This window comes from Fundulus heteroclitus, chromosome 5 (genome assembly GCF_011125445.2).
Source record: "Fundulus heteroclitus isolate FHET01 chromosome 5, MU-UCD_Fhet_4.1, whole genome shotgun sequence".
NCBI lineage: Eukaryota > Metazoa > Chordata > Actinopteri > Cyprinodontiformes > Fundulidae > Fundulus > Fundulus heteroclitus.
In genome coordinates this window covers 35,538,701-35,553,271 of record NC_046365.1, presented here as the reverse complement: position 1 = coordinate 35,553,271, position 14,571 = coordinate 35,538,701, and the positions used below count along the sequence as shown (strand labels likewise).

General features: G+C 39.4%; 1 protein-coding gene across 1 annotated transcript in view; it reads left to right on the top strand.

Annotated features, from left to right (window-relative positions):
• The window catches only part of tll1 (tolloid-like 1), an 84,824-nt gene that overhangs the window by 62,919 nt on the left and 7,334 nt on the right, over window positions 1-14,571 (top strand). Inside the window, exons 17-19 of the mRNA XM_012869729.3 lie at window positions 33-213; window positions 6,076-6,201; window positions 12,860-12,987. Of these exons, the coding sequence (XP_012725183.2) occupies window positions 33-213; window positions 6,076-6,201; window positions 12,860-12,987 (435 nt within the window). The remainder of the gene's footprint in view (window positions 1-32; window positions 214-6,075; window positions 6,202-12,859; window positions 12,988-14,571) is intronic.

The following is a 14,571-nucleotide window of genomic DNA, read 5'->3' as shown; positions in this document are numbered from 1 at the left end:
GACCCTAACACGATCCTTGTGTGTGTGTTTAGGTTTGTAAATACGATTATGTTGAGGTGCGGAGCGGCCTCTCGTCCGACTCTAAGCTGCACGGGAAATACTGCGGCACAGAAGTCCCCGAGGTCATCACCTCTCAATACAACAACATGAGGATTGAGTTCAAGTCGGACAACACCGTTTCCAAGAAAGGCTTCAAAGCTCACTTCTTTTCAGGTAAGACTGGCAGGGAGCTCTGAATAAATGCAACGTAAGCCAACAGAGAGTAACGGGAACACCCAGAGTCAACTGACAGACAGACATGGTAGACAGGAAATAATGTTACGGAGTGATTTGTGGGTTTTGTTGGCTAACACCACTGGAATCCACGGAAACTGCCAAAACGTCAAACTGAGCTCAGATCAGGTCCTTCTTTTGACTTTAAATCTGAAAAAAGTTTGAGCACTTATACTGATCATGCTCCTGTTTCTAAAAAAAATCCTTCTCATTAGCCATGTGTGCACAAGTATTAACCAATCCAAACCCTTTGCTGTGTTTACATAAAGGAAATATATTAAGGAACCACTCCAATATTTATTTTCATTAACATATGGACGAGGCCTTCCAGTCCGCCGTTTGTTGACATCCAGCTCAAACCCACGGTTTTAAGGAGGTATTCATTAGATGATCGTCTCAAACAGAAGGCGTAATTAAAAGGTTGTTTCATTAGATTTCTGTTGTTTCTGAACAAAAAATATAGCTGTATTGTTTAATACTAACTTGTTTTGTTTGTGTTATTCCAAAAACTGCACATATTTTGTTGTTTTATTTATCATTGTCTACAAATAAATGCTTAAAATTGTTATATTTTGTAAGTCAATTGGGAAAAAAAGGTTTGTGTAAAAGATTCCTTTTAATTAACAAACTTGCATGTACAGCTATGCCCAAAACTCTTTATACCCCTGGTAGAGTTAGATTTATATTTTCCATTAAGACCAAAGCTATTTTTCTAATAGGAAATGAGTCAGGCAAAACTCAAAAGATAATAAAACACCACACTGCATTTAAAAATGTATCAGTTTTAACTTAGGTTCATGTAGCAAAAAGAAAAAAGGCATGCTGTATATTATATTTACCCTTAAATCAATTATAATTTGCACTGGTTTATTTGTTGAGCATTTTGGACGCCCACATGAGTCGAGTTAACTGGCTTATCACTTAGAAGGAAAACCAGTCCTACAAAAATGTATTGAAAACAATTTGCAGAAACCATAGAAAAGCTTTAAAAGCCTTTCAATTAAAAAGCAGAAATAAACAAAGGAATGGATTACATTATAGTGCATGCAAAGGTGATGCTCAACTTTTCTAATCCTAACACAAAAATGGCTTTTAGCATTTTCAAGTCCCTTTGGACTTAATGTTCAGGTCCTTGTAATTTTATTAATTCTAGTACAGATTACAGTTTGCATTGTCAATAACGGAATAAAAATGCAATTCCTGTTTAATTTCCTATTAACTGAAATATCCTTCAGCACAGCTGCAATTGTTTCTAAAAAAAGAAGTTCAATAGTCACAGAAAAGCTACTCTAGGAAATTTACATTCTGTCCTCTGCTGTGTGTTTTCTGGAGGTTTGAAAGTTTTGGTATTTGGAGACATAGCCATGTGTTTCTGTGTGTGTAAAAGGCTCTTGTGCATGCCTGTAGCGCTGCGTCTCCTGAGCCTCCTCCCAGCCTGCAGCCTCCTGCACCCACCCTGCCCTCTCTCCCCTCAGACAGGCAGAGACGCTGTCAGGAGCGCATGTTTGTGTTTGAGTCCTGCCGGGACATAAAGCACGGCCGTTCTGCCACTCGTAGCCGTGGCGTCGGCAGCAAGCCCTCAACGTCTTCAAAGGTCAGAGGTAACATGACCTTACAATCGGGATCTCCGATTGGCTCAGGTCTGTTAGATTAAACGAGGGAATGGATCACTGAATAATCCATTCTCCTTCCCAGATCCAATTTCTTATCTATTCTACTGAATGCCAATCAACTCTGTTTACTTCACTGCAAAAACGGATCTAATAATAAGTAAAATGTTCTTAAAATGTGTGTTTTTGTCCTAGATTTGAGCAGTTAAATAATATGATCTGCCAATGGAATGAGTATTTTGACCCCTAAAATAAGATAATTAGATATCCTGCACTTGAAATAAGATGATGGAGATGAGTTGTTCCTATTTCTAAGTGCAAAAATCTTATTCCATTGGCAGATAGTCTTATTTACCTGCCCAAATCAAGGACAGGTACATTCATTTTAAGAAAATATTACTTATTTTTGCTTCCGTTTTTGCAGTGTATGCTACTGACATGTTGTCAGCATGAAACCATTCTGCCAATTAACACGGTCAGGCCAGACCAAGACATGTTGGGAGCTCTTCTGAACGATTGTAGACTGTCTTCCATACATTGGATTAACCAACAGTAAATTCTTTAGGGACGTCTTCAAATTATTTGCCAGATTCATAACATGCTACAGTCTTCTTCCTGAAGGCCTCTTTGGGTCTCATCATGGTGCACCAAAAGTAAATGTCTGAGGTTTAAACAGGACAAACCACCCTGATAATGCTAATGTTACCCACATTGTGACGCTGACAGAAATACCCGGCATGCATGTAGCGACAGTAGAGATGAAAGCTCCCATTTAACAGTAACAAAGTTTGAGAAGACAGAGCATGGACACAACAAGACCAGAGAAGCACTGAACCAGGATTACTGTCTATGCAAGAGAAAAGTATGCACTCTTTCAGGAGGAGTGAATGCTACAAGTCAGTGACTCGATGCCATCTGCTGTGTTTTCTTAGACAGAACACTTTTTAACCAATCTGTCTGTATGACTTGATTGAATCGACTCTAAATTGTGCCTAGAGATGACGTGTGCTGTAAATTGGCGCTACATAAATAAACTGATTTGATTTAAAAGGATAATGCCAGTAGTAGTGGCTTTCTCTAGGGAAAAAAAAACACAGCTAAGCAGATAAACTTTAAGCCAGTTTCCAAGTCAAAAGGATGAAAGAGAGCACATCCACTTAGTTGTAGTAAAAGCTTAGCTAGTAATGATGTCTACAAGAGTAACAGGGCTAAACACCGAATTATTCTAGAAATACATTTGGCAATTTGCTCGGATTCCTATCATCTGTTGATTCAACATCTGATGTAGGTTTTGTTGACCAAGATCAAGTGGGGGAGAGATGGTGAAGACAGCGGGTAGTATGGAAAATGAAGGTTAATTATAACCAATGTCGCCATCATGTTCTCCTAATATGCCGCCCTAGTTAGTGCAACAGTCAGGATTTTGTGGTAGGTCACAAGAATCCATGTGGACAACCTTAATTTAAGATGAAACTTTATATGTTTTCAGTAATCAAGCTGTGGGAGTCTCAGGGCGGCAATGTGTGAGCACCAAGAATAATGATGTTGGTGTTTACCCTCTCGCACATGAACTTGTAGAAAATTCAACTGCCTGCAGAGCCTCTAGCATTTGCCTCTTGGTGGAGCCTGGTGCTGTGGAGAAGTTCCTCATGCACAGATAATGCAAGCTCATTTGCACCTTCCAGGGATAGGTTTTAGTTTGGCAAAAGGCCAAGAGTTTGGCCTCCCAAATACTACTAATCCACGTGTGCATGCGTGCGCTTTTGTGTGTATGTGGACATTTTGTGCTTGACCTGAAGACGGCTACAATGAACACTGTGCAGCATCGGCTGCAAAGCCTCTTAGCCAGTGGTAGGGTGAGACTGAGCCCACAATAGCACCGTAATACCACATCAGACACACACACACACACACACACACACACACACACACACACAGACGAGGATTTAGTGGTTTCATTAAAATCAGATCTGGCTGTGTTGAGGTGAGACTCATCATCTGTGTCTAATCTTACATCTCTTTGTAGGGAATCTTGCTCCTAGGCACAAACACATCACAACACTCTCCTTATTTTAATCGTCGTGTTATCCTGCTCATTCACCGGCCAGTCTTCACCTATTCCGTCTGTGCATCTCTCAACATGGCAGCCCCACAACTTGCCCCTGCTCCTTTCACCTCCACCCTGTCATCTGCTCCGCCGCTGCAGAGCTCTGCTCCTCTAAAAGGCTTTGTCATAAGCCAGCCACCCAGAGGCGGCCCGGCGTGGCCGCAAATTAAGGGATGAGAGGAAGATCAGGACCGAGGAGAGAGAGACGAAGCTTTCTGATTGTGTTGGAGTTTCTGGTCCCTATTTAAAAATAGGGACCAGTCAAAAAATTAAAGAATATTATAGTTGAAATTTAGTATACCTGCTACATTATATATATATAGATAGATAGATAGATAGATAGATAGATAGATAGATAGATAGATAGATAGATAGATAGATAGATAGATAGATAGATAGATAGATCTATCAGGACTTTTTATAGCCAGGTCTCCCTTGCAAAAGAGATTTTTAATCTCAATGGGTATTACCTGGTTAAATAAAGGATAAATAAATAAATAAATAGCTTTCTTTCAACACTTTCTTCTTCACTCTTGCATCCAAACCACATGTGTGTAGATCACATGTGTTGTCAAATGATTCTTCCAGGAGGATCTTTGTTTCTCTTTGGTTGTCTCTCTGATAAATGCTCTCCTTGTCCGCACGTTCAGTTTAGCTAGAAAACCATGTGTTGCAGCTGAGCTTTTCTCCATTTTGAACAGAGCTTTGTGAGATGTCCAAAGCTTAGGATATTGGTTCTGTAACCTAACTCCGCTTTAAACTTCTCCACAACGTTCTCCCTGACCTGTTTGTTGTGCTCCTCGGTCTTCATGATAATGTTTGTTCACTAATGTTTTCTAACAAACCTCTGAGGCGTTTGTAGAAAAACTGAAATTATACTATACGATATGGCCTAAAATCAATATCACGATATATTTAGCAGTTCACCGGGAGGCTGATAAATGGATGGTAATCTGAGAAAATACAGAAGATTTTAAATTGTGTACTTAAAAATGAGGCTAACACCATCTATGTTATGTCATGAGATGTGTATGTTATGGTATGGGATAAAAAATATGAACACAAAACTGTACAGGTATCGTTACAATACCTGTTTATTTGTGATGTTAAACAGAATGAGGCCATGAAAAAAATTAAATGTATCCTCTAACTTGCACAGCTCAACTGTAAAACCTGCTAAAGCGCTTTTCTTGGAGGCTGTAAACTAAAATAACCTGGTTCCATATGTGTTGCCTGGCCTCTTATAACTGGGGAAGTGGCCAGTTTCAGAATTAAAGGACCTCTGGACGTTCACAAAATTCATGGCAGTAATATGATATTCTAACAAGTCGCCATTTTAGTTCATCTGTGCTGAAAAGGTTCACCAGAGAGCCTGGCTTACAAGTCACACACATGTCAAACAACACCTTGCAGGGCCAACTTCTCTACTGCTTTTTCTTCTGAGCTCTGCATTTTACAAAGTTTTAGATGTTGCTTTGGCAACATTTTTGCCTGCATAAAATGTTTAAAGCTGGGATGTTATTTTTTTGTCAGTCCCTTTTTAGCTTTAACTTTATGCTTTATGTTGAAAAGCTAAGCTTGACGCCGAATAATGTTCTGTTAATGAGTTCACTGCTGTCGTCCTCGTCCCTCACTGCAAAAAGGGAACTAAAAGAAAGTAAAATCTACTTAAAATTTGTATCTTTTTCCTTGATTTGAGCAGCTAAATAAGATTATTTGCCAATGGAATGAGAATTTCTAACCCTAAAATAAGATAATTAGCTAAACTGCACTTGAAATAAGATGATAGAGATGAATTGTTTTTATTTTAAGTACAAAAATCTTATTCCATTGGCAAATAGTCTGATTTACCAGCTCAAATCAAAGAAAAATACACTAATTTCAAGAGGATTTTACCTACTTTTAGTTCCCTTTTTGCAGTGCTTTCACTTGACCTGCTTGCTTTGATTTTTTTCCCCTCGTCCTTCGGGGACGTTTCCGTCGCCCTATGCTCTCTTTCTTTCTCCTCCCACCCCCCACCCCACCCCTCCACTTCTTCTCTGTTGTTTCCACGTAAGTGATGTGCTGCATGTGTGTCTCTCACAGACAAAGATGAATGCAGCAAGGACAACGGCGGCTGCCAGCACGAGTGCATCAACACGGTGGGCTCGTACGTTTGTCAGTGTCGACACGGCTTTGTGCTGCATGAGAACAAACATGACTGTAAAGAAGGTGGGTTCCACTTGCACTCACATTTAGACACACTGGCTTAAAACCACCAGCGTGCACGCGCATGTTGTCAACTCATTCATGCTGACATCACGTGCTCAGTCCTGAAAACCTGATATTTTCCAACTGAGGGCTCACACTCCCAGTCATCTCTGTGTGCTACAGTAAATGTTCATCATATCTGACCCGAGAATCTACCTTACAGGAATTTTTTAAATCACTTTGTGATATTTCAATTGAATGCTACGTTATTAAGTATTAGACTAACTAGTCTCTCTGCCTTAGATAGTTTGTCTCGTTGGACATTGGCGGTTTATAATATGTATTGGGTCAATTTTGATTTTTTGACACATTTATACTATTAATGGTCCCCTCTTTTGTTTTAACATTTGTTCTTTGTAAATTAGGTAAGAACTAGTGCTTTTCTAGTCATAGCAATCACTCAAACTGCTTTTACACTAAATGTTGCATTTACCAGTGATGGTGAAACAAGTTTCAGAGACTTGGACTCCTGCTCTGAGACTCGAGTCTTTGCACCAATCTTTATCTCACATAACGATGAGTGAAAGGAAGCAGGCATGTGAGCTACAGACTGCAGCTGCCATGCATGTTTTACTGGAAAAAAATAAAAAGCATTGAAAGATTGCGCTTTATTATTAGCCATGAAATATTATGGGCTGTCAATGACTCAAAGCAGCCTGTTTATGTTAGTTGTGGCTTGAACATTTAGCAGATTTATGGATGGTGAATTAATTATTAAGCAATTAAATAATACCTATTAATAAACTTTAAAAGACTGAAGGATAATTAGCAAATGTTCATGTGGTAATTTAAAGGAGCAATAAGCAAAATGTCATTATTTTAGATAGAAAAAACCAAAACATTTTTTGTGAAGAACTAACGGTATCTTTTTAGATGGACTAAAGTTAGACGTCACACACCATCTCTCTGTGTTGTTCTCCAGTCTCTTGCTTACAGCATACCACACATTAGTTTTTTTATGTTTTTTTTTTGTTGTTTTTTTTGACTGGACTGACCAGACCTAAAAATGTAGCAACAAGCAAATGACTGTGGATGGATTTATTTTTAAGCAGAGTTTATTGTTGTGTTGCAATCCTTGATGAATGAACAGGTAGAAGTGATCTAGTACTACAAATCCAGAACCCTGTTTTCAGATTGAAAATATTTCGTCAATGCATTGCCTAAAAAAGGTTGCAGGGAGTGGGGATACACCTTGGACAAATAAACAGTCTATTGCAGGACAAGACAGCGATACACAGGAAAAACAATGCTCACAACTAAGAGCAATTTAGAGAGACCAATTAACAGTCCTGTTTTTTCCACGGGGAAAACATGCAAACTCCATGCCGAGAGAGCCAGGTAACGTCAAACCTTGCTAAAAAAGGCAGCAGTGCTAAAGAAACTCCTAATGTATTATTCATCTTTAATCCGGGAAACCAAGTTCTTGTATTAACAAGAACCTGATCTGCTCTGGATCCATGTACTGCCCAGGCTCACATTCAAACTCGGGACCTTGTTGCTGGAAGACAAAAGTGCTGGTCACTGCAACGACAGGCAGCCCCACAGTGATCCATAAGAAGGATATTTCTAAGTGGTTCCAGAGAAGCAAGAAAGCCAGTCCAGGTGCTTTTTATTGAATCACTTAGCGTTACTCTTTACTGTGATTCTGTTAAATTAATTCAGAGCTTTAATGCCGGACGAACAGCCTGCCTCCAAGGACTTCAGATTTAATTTGGACTTGTCTCAGATGTCTCCCTCCACAAGGACATCTTTATTCAAACCTGTAACTTTGGGTGAAGAATTTACGACTAGTATTACTTTGAACGCGTGCCAGAGCACCTGAGAGCATCTGCACTTTCTCAAACAATTGCTTCCCAGTCACCGTGCCTGGGTTCATGTGTCCCAAACGTGCCCTTAAATTCTCCAAAGAACTTGAGACCCAGAGCTTGTATCGGGTTAGATTTGGGGTTGAGTTGGGTTTATTAACACCTGCATTTTTAATCTGACCAACGTTTCCAACATTTCCACAGTAATTGAAATGTCAGAGCTCCGTGAGGTTCAACTTTTGCACATGCACGCATCCACAAACACCAGCAAGAACAGCTCGCTACAGGCTCCCCATGTTTCTCATAAAGAGACTCGCCTTTCAAACATCTGGGAGCTCCACAACTATGCATGTTGCGCTGTCTTTCTGCTTGCACTCGTGTGTTTATGTATTCATTAAACCAGCGTGACTCTCTGGCCTTGCAGAGTCATGCAAATCCAAGTTCCCATGACAAGGTTTTGCTCACATTTGCCTTAAATCTGTGGTTGCGCACATCAACTGCAGCCTTTGTGTGTCAAGGTATTGGCACAGACGACTAAAGTTTAAATGTATACATTTTATGGGCTCAGGGATCTGGTTACACCCTAATTTAGTTATCTATTTAACTGAAAGTAAGGACAGTGAAAAAAATATTTCTATCATTTGAACCTTTTCCTATTTTACCATATTACAACCACAAAAATGAACATGTTTTGTGATTATGTATGATAGACCAACACAGGTTTTACATAACTGTAAAGCAGAAGCAAAAGGATACATTGGTTTTAGATTAAAGCCCACATAAGATAACCAAAAATATATCTGATCAGGTGATGAAGTGTCATACCTGTTTTGTTTTGTTGTTTTGTTGTTCCGACTGCCGTAAACTAGAACATTCACCAACAAATTCGACCGTCTAGAGTTACATGTGTTTTGAGAAGGGCAGCCCGCACAGAGCATCCATAGGCAACAAGTGCTGTACAGTATATTGACGTGAAAACTCTTTTAATATATCTCTAATTAAGATAATACTCAGGTCGAAACTTACACAGCACTGCTTTAAGTAAAATTGTCTGCAGCTGCAAATCCTAAATGATCTTCTAGAAAAAGATGGCATCGATTTGATCTACTTAAAGTAAAACAGTTTCAAGCATATCTAAATATGTAATTTCTATTGTTAAGTTGTAAATCAAAGAAAAACAGTTAACTTTTCTTTTTCTACACGGAAGAATGCATTTAACTGTCCATTTTATATAAAAAAAATGAAAAAAGTCCATTTAAAACCATTTAATATCGATATTCTGGCTTTCAATATCGATATACCTCCCAAACCCTAGGGGGCGTTATTACAGCGCGCCATTACTGTTCTCAGCAAGGAAAAGCAAGTGAGATGAATTTGCAGAATGGCTGACAGGATTTTAGAAGTGCATTTGTCTCTAAAATCAGACGTTTGGGCACATTTGTGGCTTCTTTGATACGTTAAATGCATTGAACCAAATGCATTTTATTTTCCTGTTGATATATCAGTGTTCAATAAATTGACCATAAATATAATATTTGGCTGTTTTTGTTGATTGAATGACTTTGAGCATTAATTTGAAAGTAATAAATATCGATATTGGAGTCAAATCAAATCATGCTGAGTTATATCGAGAATCGTATCGTATCGTGAGCTATGTATCGAGAATTGTATAGAATCGGCTCATCCTAGATCAGGGGTGTCAAACATACGGCCCGTGGGCCGGTTCCGGCCCGCCAAACAATTTAGTCCGGCCCGGTGGCTAAATGCATTATCATTATTCCAAAAAAAAATTTTTTTTTTTTTTTTTCCCAGTGTCCTGTCTGGCAATATGGCAATAAGAATTGTTGTCTTGATGCCAAAAAGAGCTCATCAGATTTGACTTTCACAAGTGGAGCAGTACGGCTTTTGCCATAGTGCTCTGCTTGATTTATGAATGTGAATAGTTTTATTATGATTCATGCGGGGATTATCTCAAATGACATAGGAAGAACAAGAATAAAAAAAGAAAGGGTGAAAGAAAGAGGAGATTAAAGGAAGAGAATGATAAAACAATTATTGAAAAAAACATGTACTTTGTTTAATTGAAAATCTGCAGTTCCTATATTGTCCACGAGGGGCGCTGTGTTTTAATCAGCAGATGGTAGCACTGAGCTTCAGATGTGGAATATTGATTTTAAATAATTTCTTAATTTTTTTGTTTGTTTGAAGTATTTTGTCATGTAGGACAGTGTTTTTAAGTTCCAAAAATGTGAATAAATGTTTTTCAACATTGTATAATCACTGTGATCAGTTTTTCTGCATAATCCACAAGTAAATGTTTAACTGAGTAAAAGTATTGTTGAAATTGCACATACTTTTCTTAAAAACGCTGAGGTTATTCATAATATATTGTGTAAAAGTGAAATTCATTTAATATAAAAATCAACAACAAGTTCACTTTTATTAGTTCTATTTAATCTTGCAATGAGTTTACTCGTGTGGCCCTCTTGAGATCAGATTAAGCTGTATGCGGCCCCTAAACCAAAATGAGCTTGACACCCCTTTCCTAGATGATACCCAGCCTTAGTATCTACTTGCCTCAAGTCAACGGGCTTGAATCAACTCAACTCGGTTCCCAGGCTTTTCCATTAGGTACTGCTACTTGGTACCAGTTTTTTTAGGTATCTTTTTGGCCGGGGTACCAAACCAACTGAGTTGAGCTGTAAATGCTTTGTCAGAAGACTTCTAATCACAGCTAGGCATTGGTCACTGGTTGAATCATGGGAGTGTCTCATTTGCAATAATCAAAGCCACCATTTTTAAAAACATGCAACAGCAACTGAGTTCATTTCAAGCTTTAAGGAAGATGGCAAAACTAAAATCAACGAATTGTCCAAAAACGAGGTGCCGACATTTTGGTGCATGGTGTTGTTTAGAAAGTACAGCGGTAGCTCGGCAATGGTTTATCACATACAAATCGTATCACGTTACTTTTCAGAACACGTTGCTTCGGCGACCGACCCACATTGAGGTAGTACGCCATTGTAATGATGAGTGACCTAAAACGACCCTGTGGAGATGGTTAGAGCCGAGTAGAGCAGAGTAGGTACTAATGAAAAAGAGCCATTATTCTTGTTCTGTTGTGAGTAATGGTTGAAGATCTCACAAAAACCCAGAAAACTACTAGAAAATAATTTTATGAACCTTAAGAGCCATGAGCAGCCTCAGAAATGCAGGTCGTAGACCTCTGGTTCAGGTTGAACACGATAAATGTACTCATCACTTTCAAACCATTTTATCATGAGCAGAAATGTGAAATATATCTTAATCTTTTCTTAGGCCTTAAATAAAGCTGTTGCATTCATCTACCTCACTAGGGAGGCTCAGATTTGCCACGTGTGATCAAGGTGGCCGTCTGTGACACTGTTTTTAACAGAGTTAAACCTTTAAAGTAACCATTTCAGTTCAAACCACTAAGAGGGTGACAGCCTCCAACACACTGCAGTGTTGGATTGTCAGCGGCTTTTCTGAGGCTCATGTGTTGCACGATAGCAGCATGTGATGACTATGTGACATTTCTGGAACATTTCTGGGATAAACTCCCACAAAAGAAGCAAGTGGTGTCAGCACCAAAAGTGGACTGCTAAGTAAGAGTACATGACGTAACAAATGAGTTAAGCTTCCTGAACAATGGGATCAGGAGATTTTCTTTCTTTTCTGACCCATTGCTTTGAATAGGCGAGGCAGAATTAGACTTGCAGTACTTGTACATTATTTCTTTTAATCCCATGCTGGAAGGAAGGAGAATTGTTGCTGTTTGTCATGTATTCTCACCCTTTTAGGAAAACTAAAAGTTGTGCACACATTCATATGATACGCAGTTCAGTCCTGATGTCCTCCAGCAGCCTAAGCCTATAGCAGCATAACTATAGAGATAGCTCAGGGTAACATGAGCCACTCTAACTATAAGCTTTGTCAAAAAGGAAAGTTTTAAGATTAGTCTTAAAAGTAGACGGGGTGTCTGCCTCACGGACTAAAACTGGGAGTTGGTTCCACAGGAGAGGAGCCTGATAGCTAAAGGATCTGCCTCCCATTCTACTTTTAGAGACTCTAGGAACCACCAGCAGACCTGCTGTCTGAGAGCGAAGTGCTCTGTTAGGAATATACGGGGTAATCAGAGCTCTGTTATATGATGGAGTTTGATTATTAAGGGCTTTATACGTTAGAAGAAGAATTTTAAATTCTATTCTTGATTTAACAGGAAGCCAATGAAGGGAAGCTAAAATTGGAGAAATATGATCCCTCTTGTTGATTTTCATCAGAACTCTTGCTGCAGCATTTTGGATCAGCTGAAGACTTCGAACTGCATTTTGTGGACTTCCTGATAGTAAAGAATTACAATAGTCCAGCCTTGAAGTAACAAATGAATTGAATTAAATAGTTTTGCTGATTTATTTACAGCACAATTTCACTGGTCAATGCATCGTGATAAAAGGCTTGTTTCTGTTTTAAACCCAGTTCTTTGATAAAGTAGAAGAAACAACAAACTGACGATTTTCTCATTTTTCATCAACTTCTTTGATTTTGATTTGAACTGAAGATATGCGAATCAACTATGTTTTGTGCAACAGTCTTGCAGCAGCGTCTAGCTTGCACAGCACATGTGTACATGCTTCCTTGCAAAATTCACCCTGAACTTGTGACCAGGATGTTCTTCTTTGAAATCCTTTCTCTCTCCTTTGGTTCCCTTTCCATTTCCTCTGACCTTTTCCTGTACAGCCACAATTTTAACTTCCTTCCTATGTGTGTGTGCTCTCGTGTGTCTGTGTGTCCAGCTGAGTGCGAGCATAAGATCCACAGCCCCAGCGGGACCCTGAGCAGCCCTAACTGGCCTGACAAGTATCCCAGCCGTAAGGAGTGCACCTGGGACATCACTGCCACGCCGGGACACAGAGTCAAGATAGTAAGTGTGCAACCGCAGCGACAGCCTTCCTTGCAACAACTCGTCTTTCTGTCTTCAGAGTCATGCAGGATGTAGAAGCCTAAAGGCGTCTCTTCTCATTTTTTTTCTACCCCTCTTGATTTCTTTGTTCTTGCTCTTTTCAAGAGACCCAAATGTGAATGGGGGAGCGAGCACACGTTCAGATATTTGGGTTAACTGTGATCGTGTGTGCATGTGCTAGCAAGGGGCCTTGGGCAGAGGCCATCTGTGTCCTAGTATACACACAAACACACACACACACACACACACACCTTGTTTGAATACAAAGTGGGGACCGTGCCTTGACTTCCATTCATGTTCAACCCGTTCCACGGCCTAACCCCAATCCATACCAGTATTTACCTAACCCTAATCCTAACCTAAACATAATGGACACCTTAGTGCCAAACCTAACCCCTAGCCTCACCCCCCCCCCAAAAAAAAGTGAGAACCAGAAAAGGTCCTCACTTTACATCAAAGTCCTCACTTTATTAGTAAAATGAGCAAAAAATATTCTCACTCAGCTGCAAGTACAGGAACGCACACACTCACAGGAAGGGTCTGTCTCTACTCTTCTGGTGCACATTTACATGGCTTAATTAATAAATTCCCTCAGTCTTATTAGCCGCCGTTAGGCTTGAGGTGGACTAGATATTTGGTCCTGAATTCGGCTTTCACTGAACAACAGAAAATTATACTTTTGTGTTTTTTGTTCCTTTTGAAGAGAAAATAGTTTGACATCTGCAATAGGTAAAAAAACAACAACAAAAAAAACATCAAGGTTGGACAGCTCCAGGTTACAAAGCATGTTCAAAAGGAGAGGCGGAGAACGCAGAGGAGGGGGTATGAGTGTCTGGGATGGCTAATTAGTTCAGACAGATGGCAGAAATCTTTTGGTTAGGTTTAATGCAAACTGGAATGTTAAAGGCTAAGTGCACACGGCAGCCTACACGTGATGAAGTGTCTGTAGCTTTAAATACATAAACAGACCCTGATTAGAATGCGATGCTGCTTTTGTTCAAGATTAATCCTTTTTATCTTACACCAAAGCTGGAGTCAAAGTGAAAATAAATGATCACTGGTTTTGTTTGCTTGTTGGTTTGCAAGATTAAAAGGAAACCGCTGAACCAGTTTACCAAAGCTTATTAACCAGATGCAAAGGTTGACGGTTTTGTTTTAGACACAGCCCTCTGCCTTTGTAGAAGTAAAATAAAGCATTTTACTTCATTATTCTGGTCTAAAGTTGTTAGAAGTAGACCATATACCCATGCACATCGGTAACATAATCTGGAGGGAATTTACAAAACTTTGCAATCTACTCCATTTTTGCAACTGTTGCTCCTGCTTTTAGCTTTATTTATGCACTTGATTCGCTAAGCATGAAATAATTACACGTAGGAGTATTATCGGTTCAAACCATAAGGGTGTGGTAATACTTTAAACAGGCGAAGAAATTACAGAAAGGGTTAAAAACTGCGGGATCACTTTAAGCTAAACAGAAAGGGAAAGTGGATGTTCTGCAGAACTGAATGAGCGTTCTATAACATCATGTGTTATAGATGTTAT